Source organism: Quercus robur, chromosome 10, assembly GCF_932294415.1.
Source record: "Quercus robur chromosome 10, dhQueRobu3.1, whole genome shotgun sequence".
NCBI classification, from domain to species: Eukaryota; Viridiplantae; Streptophyta; class Magnoliopsida; order Fagales; family Fagaceae; genus Quercus; species Quercus robur.
The window spans coordinates 34,945,843-34,955,567 of NC_065543.1; the positions used below are offsets into that span (position 1 = coordinate 34,945,843).

Sequence of the window (9,725 nt, forward strand, 5' to 3'; positions counted from 1 at the left end):
ATCAAGGCTATAGATTGAATGACATTTCCCTCCTTTAAGGTTTTTGGATGAATGTAAGTCTCTAATGTGTATGTATAAATTAATAACAATATTTAAAAAAAAAAAATATTTCGTTAATGAAAACGTTACTGTTGTATCTATACAAATCAAAGGGGTTGTCATTTCAATAACCTTAATATATTCCAAACTAGCTCAAGCTTGTTTATAAGCTTTGTTGAGTTACTTAAGTTAATTTAATACATTTTTATTACTTAAACCTATATATATTTCTACCTTTTTAATGCATACTAGCCACCAAAATAATATCATAATTTTATTAATTAACTCATTTACTCTTCAAAGTGAATCATGAAAAATGTCCTTTTATAAATTTGTCTTTTGAACTTGTAATAAATTAATCATGGAAAAAATTTTCTTCAGTATTCACAAACATATCATGTTGAATTTTGGGTTGTTCAAACTTGGTTCCTTTAAGTAATCAAGCTCTAAACTTCGGCTTGATGTTGATATGTGTAATTAGAATATAAACTCAAACAATAACTTCCATGTGTACCTTTAAAAATGTTAAACTCAAGGGATGAAATGAGATTTGTGCAGGCTTAAGTTTGATAATGTTTCAATCATTGACAGATATTCCAAAACTCTCATTGATACTGTGCAAAACTTCAACACCCCATCCCCATCCTTTGGTTCACTGGATTCGGTTGTATATGATATTAAATCTACACTAAAACTTTTGTCTTGCTTGGATTTTGCTTTTGTTTCTAAAGATGTAAATATTTTGATACACAATTTGGCCCTTTGGATTGCTTTTTTGTAATTGGAATGGGTCTTTTATCATCTCCTCCCTTCCTTCTTAAGTTTAATGTCCCAGAGATTGGAGATGGATTGAGACCTTCCTTCTCTTTTTCTTCTCAATATATTAACATTACTCACATATATATATACACATATTAAAAAAAGTGTTTCAATGCTTCTTTTATGAGAGAGAGAGAAGTGGAGGTAGAGTTGACCATCCTCTGACGTTGTTGACTTTAGTGAACGTAAAAGGGCTTTTCACTTCAGATTTGAAAGTTGGGGACGTAGCTCATATGGTAGAGCGCTCGCTTCGCATGCGAGAGGCACGGGGTTCGATTCCCCGCGTCTCCATTCACTTATCTAATTTACTGTTCATTCATTAATGTATTTTATATTTTACACCTTGCTTTCAAAATGAGCATTTATTTTATAGTTTGATAAAAAATTTTCCACTTAAATTATTGTCCATTCAAAAAAACCCCGCCTAAAAAAAAAAAAATCAAATAGACCATGTATTGTATTTTTCTTTAGGAAAAAAAAAAAAAAAAAAAAAACAGTTTTGTTTTCTATTCCTAGAAAGAACTAAACCAACTTGTTCTGCTCTGATCGATTCCTAAGCCTGAACATCAAATTCAAGAATTTTGATAGGCAAAAACTAATGCCAGAAACACATGCTAAGGTAATATTCTCCATAATTTCAATACAATGCACACAAATTGATAACTGTACACACAGAAGCCACGTCCATTTGAATAAAACCAACGTTGATGTATTAGTTGTAGTAGTCGTGGCTTAACTTTGGCGAACATAATAACAAAGGTTTTACTCTTAATATAGGACCTTCTCAGTGTATGTACATATGAGCAGAAATTGTAGTACTTGACATGGATCGAACCCCGTTGCCTAAGAAAATGTATCTTTCTGATAATAATATACTAGTTAAAACTCAACACCCACCACTGGCAGGCTCAATTGAACTCAAAAGGCCATTTCCTCTGAGTTGCATGCAATGTTCTTCTGCATCAACTTGAGCACAAATAATCACCACTGCCAGGCCATTATAATGTGCCTCTTGCATGATGTTAACTGCATTGTCAACGGTCATTCCCGGGATGACCTTCATTAACACTTGAACAACGTACTCCCGCTTGTTGTAGTTGTCATTGTGCAACATAACACGGTAAGGTGGCGCCATTTTCCTTGATTTTCTGAAAACCAAATCAATAAACAAAGTTGAGTATTCTCTTATTATCTAAAGAAGAGGATAGTCATCTCCTTCTTGACATAAATTCTGCATGAACTTAGACAATGTTAAACAAATACAGATAATCAACCGCTAGCATGGCACATTGCCATACCAGAGGGAAGAAAAAGAAGAGAGAACGACAATTTATTATTAATTGGATGGTTCAGCTCCTCTGATCAATTCTATTTGTTACATTATACAATCTATTCAACAAACTAACCACTTGTAATTATGGTTTAATCAACTTGGGATAAAAGAATAAATTAGTCATTCACCCCAAAAGATAGGGGCATTGTCATCATTTCTTTCTTTCTACTTTTGACGGGGAATTTCCATAGTTCCCTTCTTTCTACTTCTATACTAAAATGATGATGGTATGCTTCCAGGCTCAACAACTCTTGCTCTGGTGCACTAGTAATTAACTTGTGATTAAAATTACAATGATACAGGGAAGAACAGAGAACAACTGATAGAAGTTGAACCCTAAGGAGAAACTCCATTCAGTTAAGAACAAGATGGGCAAACATATGATACAGACTCAATTTTTATTTACTTTTTTGTACTTGATTTAACAAGAAAACATACAAATAATATAAACAAAGAGTAGAAAATAGATAGTACCTAAGTAATAAAAAAAGCTATCCTTTCCGGTATTAGAAGACAAAGCTACTCAAAAAGGTTGAAATCTATAATACCCTCTAGACAGGTGAGAATATTAGCAATAACTTCTCGAGACAATGCTGTAGCAACTCATCACCTTCATCAAGCCACTTCCAAAATGTTACAGTAACAGTCCTCGCATTCAGCCTTCCTCAATCATTAGGAAGAGTTAGGAAGAGCTATGAATTTGAACCTAAAAGGCCTCCTATCCAAATGGCCCAGGTAATCATACCAACTTTAAACAATGAACCAAAAGTTTTCAATGTGGGCCATGAATGCCAATCTGACCCATATTAAAGACGGATGAAATTGCTATTGAATTTAATGATAAATATGCCATTTAAGAACTAAACTCCACATCAATGAAGAGGCAATATCATAGATTACCCTTTACTGAAATGCCCATATTTCTCCAGCAGTTTTAAACCTAAAAAATTGATTGCAATCCTAAACTCCACCCAAGATGTTTGGTATCAGTATTCATACCTATCTTCAAACTTTATACTGCATATTACATACCTACTGTCAAATTTTGCATAGCCAGTGCTAATATGCAAAGGCATCTGTAAAAACATCCTGAATTAAAGGTCTAGAACTTCATAAGACAAGTAAATGATGATACAAGTCAAGGAGGCAAAATCATAGATTACTCTTTCCCATGGCCTGTTGAAACTTCTAAATAATCCAATAAGATGAGTGCTTTTGGGAAATAGCCCAATCAAACTCAGTCTCCAACAGAGTATGTCGAGATGGTATAGGAAAGAGAATAATAACAAAAATATTTACACTGTCAGTACCTTTTGAATAAGTCAGACAAATTTGAAGTGGATTTTAGTTTGTGAAATGTGCAAATAGATGGAGTCATGGAGAATTAAAGTCCTCCTCAAAGTTCAAGGTAGGCAGAGGAATTTTCACTCCCTGATTGTTCTGTACTGTGGGAGGGCCATAAACAAGGCCAAAGGCACTGCACATTGCCCACCTCTAGTTGGAAGATTTATATTGCTATATTGTGGTTGTTCATTCTCTATCTGAATCTATTGGTAGACACTCAAACTTTCCATGTCAGAGCTGAAAACACCGAGATTCCATAAGATTGCAAGTGATTAGACATACAGTATGAGCACCCAACAAATAACTTATGTAGGCTTTCAATTAGGTGTTCTAGTCAAGGCAATGGTGTCAAAAAAGAAAAAAGAAGAAGCACATGACTCCTTGAAAAAATTCAAAAGGAGGGTACACTCATAAACTCTCAGAAAAATTTGTGTAAACATTGCATATGTACTTATGATGGCATCATTGTCAATAACATGTATAAAAAAATTTCAAAAGGACTCCTTGAAATTCCTTTTACATTCTAGAGGAAGGGTACTTTTTTGCTCAGACAGCCGCTTTGAGGACAATTTGTAAAATTGGATACTCTCATCAGAAGGATGATTATAGTGAATTGATTTGTATGTTTAAATGTGGTAGGACTCTAACCCTAGTAGTTGATTCTGTTTTAGTTGCTTCTCCATCTTTTAGTGTTTTGGACCCTTGAGCACTAAAGGGGCTTTTGTTTTTGGTACAGATGGCAATATTTTGCTGATGACTTAAATCAAGCTTGCCATTCCATTTCTACCAACCAAAAGAAATATGATTCCACTGGACCTTGAAGCTCCTATCAAGAAAGGCATTTGATCGAGAACCTACTCCTCAAACTTCCATTTTGATGAGTTTGTTGATCACTTGTTGCTTCATTGCCTTCTTGCTAGAAGGTTTTGGTCTTCTATCTTCACTGTGTTTAGGACTCAATGGGTAAATTGGTAATGCCCCAAAAGGTGGTTGATGTGTATTTTAATTGGTTTATTTGGATGACATAGAAGCAATTCTATTTAGAAGGAATCTCTTCTTTGCCTTAAGTAGATGATTTGGGACGAATAATCCCAAATTAAATGGTTTAGTTGAGTACCATTGAGCTTAAATGTCAATCTTATGGACCTTATACAAGTAATGTATTGATTTTGGCAATGCCTCCACTCCTGTAGATTTTATAAATTCATTAAATCTTGGATTATAATTATTAAGGGGAGCCTTTCGTATATATCCAGTATGCATGAGGTCTCTCATTCTTTTTTTGAAAAGTATTAAGTTTTACTAGAAATAGTGCAACCTAGTACACATAATGTATAGAAGTGAAGCACCCAAAGGAAATACAATTAACATCTAGAGTTCATAAGGTTGAGGGACACCAAAAGTTCATGGAAGAGAGTAAACTAGTAACCATCATCTAGTCATTGAGAGACCTTAATAATAAAAGCGTCTATTTCACTACAGATAACTCATCCCCTCAAAAGCACGCACATTACTATCTCTCGATTCTCTCCATATGCTCCACATTAAAGAAAGATGAATTGCCTTTCAAATTTCAATACTATATTGTTTGCCAAAATGTCCCTTCCAACATGTCAATAGCTCAACCACTAATGTTGGCATAACCCACCTAACCCCAAAGAAACAGAACATGAGTCCATATTTCTTATGTGATATCACATCAAATGATCCATTGATTTCCCATTTCATATACATGTGCAACACCAATCTGAAATTATTATACCAGCTTTCTCATATTGTCCCTTGATATAATTTCCCCAAAACAACAGTCCAAGCGAAAAATGCCACTATTAGTGGAATTTTGACTATCCATATGCTTTTCCAAGGAAAAAAACTATCACTCCCCACTTCAAAGCCTTATAATAACTTTTGACCTGAAAACTAAGGCTTGTCAAAGAAGACCATATCAATTTACCCTTGCAAGTTGCAAAAAACTTTGGTGGAATATAATGTGAAATAAGGGGTTCTAGTGAAGACAACCATTTTTTATTATATAATCCACCACAATTGCATCTCTATCTCCTGTAATAAGAAAGAGTGTTCAGGATATGTCTTTGAGCAACGAATCACCACACCGAAGATTATGCCAAAACCAAATTCTAGTGCCATCTCCTGCCTCTAACAATAACTTTGGAAATATTGGCCCAGCCACTTTAATTCCACAATCTAACAACATTATAACACCACCCTCCCAAGCAGTCCCATCTTTCTTTCTTATCACCTTCTCCATATATTATCCCCGCCCCACCATATAACATCAGGTTTCTCATTTTAATAAAATATTATACTACCTTTCAAAAAACAAAAGAAAGTAAAAAGAAAAGAAAAGAAAAAAACTAATCACTTGAATAATAAATGCAATAGCTTGTACTAATAGCAGCCATTTTGTACTAATAGCATTTTTTCTTATGAGCAATGTTAATGGTATATTTGTTATATACTTATATGTAAGGTAAAAAGGATATTTCAATAATATAATTGAAATTGAACAAAAAGAAAAAAAATTTAAATTTCATCAAAAAAGTATACACTGTGTAAGACCAAGTCTTTATCAAAACAAAACAATTATAATAGACGATTAAAATAATTTAAAGTTACAAAATTAAACTTCTTTTAAATTTCTTAAACTTTTGGTCATTGAGTTTTAATCAAAGTAGTATTTAAATTTCTTAAAAGTTTAGAAATAAATTTGCAAGAAGCGAAATATGTTAGTAATTTTGATATACTTATACTGAAGAAACGCGTATAATGTGTACTTATACTGTACAAGAAACACGTTGTATAACATGTAATACTTATGCTGAATCAAATGTCGCAACTCACAACTACAACTTCTAGGATGCAACTATTATTATATATTATATGATTTTAAACTCTTTTGTGAATTTACCTGTGTATTGCACAAGCATGTGACTAATCAATTACAAAAATTCACTGTAAATCGAAATCCAACAAGAGTGTTTGGCAAATCATAGAACTCGTTTAATTTGAATTAAAAAAAAAGCCAATCCTTTGAACTAGTTTTGGTTTGAATATAGAAGGTCTGAATCATTCAAAATCGTCATATCTTAGTCTTTCGGTAGAAAAATACTGCTAATTTTGGAAATAAAAATGAAAGAAAAAAAGACAGTTTTATATCTTTACCAAACTTTACCCAAAAAAAAAAAACCATAATTTTTTTTTGGTGGATAATTTAATTGTTACAAGTGGGGGATGGGGGATTCAAACCCTAGTTCTCCTTATAAAGAAGAATAGAAAGTTTCTGAACTATAAGACTCTTGCTCCAAAACCTATACTACTATTCACTGGTGGTTTAATTGTTTAGTTTTGTTTTCAAATTGGCACTCTAAGCAATTTACAGATGGACATAGTTTTCCTCCAGCCGGGTTTGGAGTAATCTCTTCCAACCCACCATGTAGCAATTCATACAACCATCCAAGTAAGTTACACGACTCATTAAAAACTTCGTGTGACAAAAAGTACCGATTGTCCCAAAAGCTTAAACTTCTAGAAAATAATAAATTGGATCATTTAACCATAATTCTAACAATCACTCACAACCTTCTACTCTGATACCATGTTAAATTACTAATTATCCCAAAAAGTTTAAGTCAGTGAATTTAATCATTTAACCATAATTTTAACAATTAAGACCATTTGCTCTGATACTCTATTAAAATTACCATTTGTCCCAAAAGTTTAAACGGGTTAATTTAATCATTTAACCATAATTCTAAAAGTCAGACCTTCCACGTTAAATTTATCGATTGTCCCAAAAGTAAGTTTAATCATTCAACCGTAATTCTAAAAGTTTGTATAGATAGAGTATAGGGTATAGTGTGAATACCTCAAGTCGAATTCAGATTCACGGCCAGGTGTGGTTCTTTCAATGGTAGGCTTCTCCAATAAGCCTCCACCTTTCCCTGCCCCAGCAGCTGTTACTGCCATCAAAATGCTCCGCTGATTGCATTGCTTATAATTTGCGTACTTATCCCCTGAGATACCTACAATTTCATAAAGATACAATAATGTAAAATATAAAAGCTTCATTCCATTTCCATTACAATCAATTTTTTGTTTACATGGTCTCAATATAAATAATCATCAACATAGTAATTAATTAATTAATTAAATTTTTTTTTTTTCTGTTGAAAGGATTTTGATTGAGCTAAACAGAGGAAACATAGATAACAACAAAGCTTTCATTAATTAAATCAAAACAAAACACAGAGAGAAAGAGAGTACCAGGTAGTTTTGTAGGGTTGAAAACGTTGTTAGGTGAAAGAGGGACTCGACCGCATATTGCAGTTTCCATGGCCACTCTCTCTTCACACACACACTCTCTCTCTTTCTCTCTCTCTCAACTTTTGTCACTGTTTTCACCACACCCTCCTCAACTCAACTCTCTCCTACTAGTCTTGCATTCTGATTTTTTTTTTTTTTTCTCTAAAAAAATTGTAATTTTTCAACTGAGGAAATGGCTGAAATTTTAATTTTAAAAAAAATACATATTTTTTTAATAAAAAAATTGATTATAAATTTGTAGATTATAATAAGTCGTTAGTTTGTTGACACGTAACACATAATATAATGAGGTGAATGTAAAATGAAAGTGAATTATTCTATGGATATATTCGAGATTAGGGGCCCCACCTTTGAGATCTTATTTCCAGTTTCGTCTCTCTCACCACACAACTCCACCCACCGTTTCTTCACCTCTCTTATTCTGTTTTGTTTTTTTTTTACTCCATTTGTTGTTGTTGTTGGTGGTTGGTTTTTTTTTTTTTGGGAATCTAATTAAAGAAAATTAAATTTAGCAGAGTTTAAAGTATATGACATCTCAAACATAAACAATTTTTTTTTTTTTTTGGTTAGTTTCAACCTATGCGTTTACATCTGATGATAGCATTTTATTATTAAACCAAGATACCAATTAGTTTTTGGTGTAAGCGAGGATTGAACCCCACTCATCAACAAAAAATTGATTTACATACAAAGAAGGATTTAAGTGTAACTCAAACAATAATGCTATGACATAACTTTCTTTACAACAAATCTATATAATATCTAAAAGTTGAACCGTAACATTTGTTTGTTATTATTACGCTCCTATTAAATCATATCAAGATAGCATTTCAATCCACTTCAATTTATGCAATTCGTTTCAATTCAGTTCAATCTACTTCACTCTATTCGGTATGTCCAATTTTGGCAATAAAGAGTTGCTTGACAATTATGTTACTTTTAGTGCAATGTTAGCAGGTTCTTGATAAACTTACATTTTTTTTTTTAATTTATTAAAGTCATATAAATATATATTTTTTTCTAATATAAGTGATGAATTTAATTATATCTGCTTCCTCTTTAGGCATTTCAAGACATATAGAAGATGAGTTATTGGTACGGAGTACTAGAAACAAATTCCAACTACATATTACATTATTTACAAAATATCTTGTCTTATATAATTGTTGGGGGGGGGGGGGGGGAGAGCCCGAAGAGAGGGAACCCTTGACAAGATCAACCTGAGGAGCAATTAAGGCCCAATTGTCTAGCAAACCAGGCCCGACCCAATCAAGACAACCTAAGTACTCGGCGGCCCACCTGAGGAGGCCGAGGAACATTTGCCACTCGGGAGATAGGAGGAAGGCTGCAAGAGTTGTAAGGTTAAAAAGTTGAGGAGGACCATGATGACACATAGACAAAAGAGGAAGGAAACTTCCAGATAAAGCATCCATCACTTTCGTATTAAATGCCCTCCAACAACTTAGTCTGTAGCATTAATGACAGAATGACCCCTGAATAGTGTCTTCATAGCCTGTATCCTACTCTACCACCACTAGTAAGGCAGTGATGGGACACGTATCCAAAAAAAGATTAGCAGCCCCCCAAGTGGAAGGTTGGGATGTAATTCAATGGCTATAAAATGAAGGAAGATCCCACATAAGAAGGGATTGGAAAAAGTTTAGAGAGAGAGAGAGAGAGACTAGAGTAATTCTAAGAGCAGTATTTCTTAAGGGCAAGTGATCCTCGGCCAGCCTGAGGAGAGAATTAAATAAGAATCTCTTTTTTCTTGTTAAATTTCTATCAAGTGTCATCTCTGTAGTTAATCCCACTTCTTTAATCATTAAGCCGTAGTTTTAAGGAATCA

The 9,725-nt window shown here is 33.4% G+C and overlaps 1 protein-coding gene and 1 non-coding gene across 2 annotated transcripts; one reads left to right on the forward strand and one right to left on the reverse strand.

The window, feature by feature from the left end:
* Positions 1-1,076: 1,076 nt before the first annotated feature.
* TRNAA-CGC (transfer RNA alanine (anticodon CGC)) lies at positions 1,077-1,149 on the forward strand. The gene has a single exon. It is a non-coding gene; the product is annotated as a tRNA-Ala (tRNA).
* Positions 1,150-1,473: 324 nt separating this feature from the next.
* Positions 1,474-8,021, reverse strand: LOC126702301 (ATP-dependent Clp protease adapter protein CLPS1, chloroplastic-like). Its single transcript, XM_050400971.1, has 3 exons — positions 7,820-8,021; positions 7,422-7,578; positions 1,474-2,006 (listed from the first exon to the last, which is right to left on the reverse strand). The coding sequence occupies exons 1-3, from the start codon at positions 7,887-7,889 to the stop codon at positions 1,745-1,747; spliced, it is 489 nt and encodes a 162-aa protein (XP_050256928.1). The 5' UTR covers positions 7,890-8,021; the 3' UTR covers positions 1,474-1,744.
* Between the last annotated feature and the right edge of the window lie 1,704 nt (positions 8,022-9,725).

Bases quoted from the DNA above. Each gene is read 5' to 3' on its own strand.
- LOC126702301 (XM_050400971.1), bottom strand. From the start codon at position 7,889: ATGGAAACTGCAATATGCGGTCGAGTCCCTCTTTCACCTAACAACGTT. The intron at 7,579-7,819 runs GTACTCTCTTTC...ATGAAATTGTAG, and splicing joins CAACCCTACAAAACTACCTG to GTATCTCAGGGGATAAGTAC. The intron at 2,007-7,421 runs GTATTCACACTA...TTTGGTTTTCAG, and splicing joins GAATCTGAATTCGACTTGAG to AAAATCAAGGAAAATGGCGC.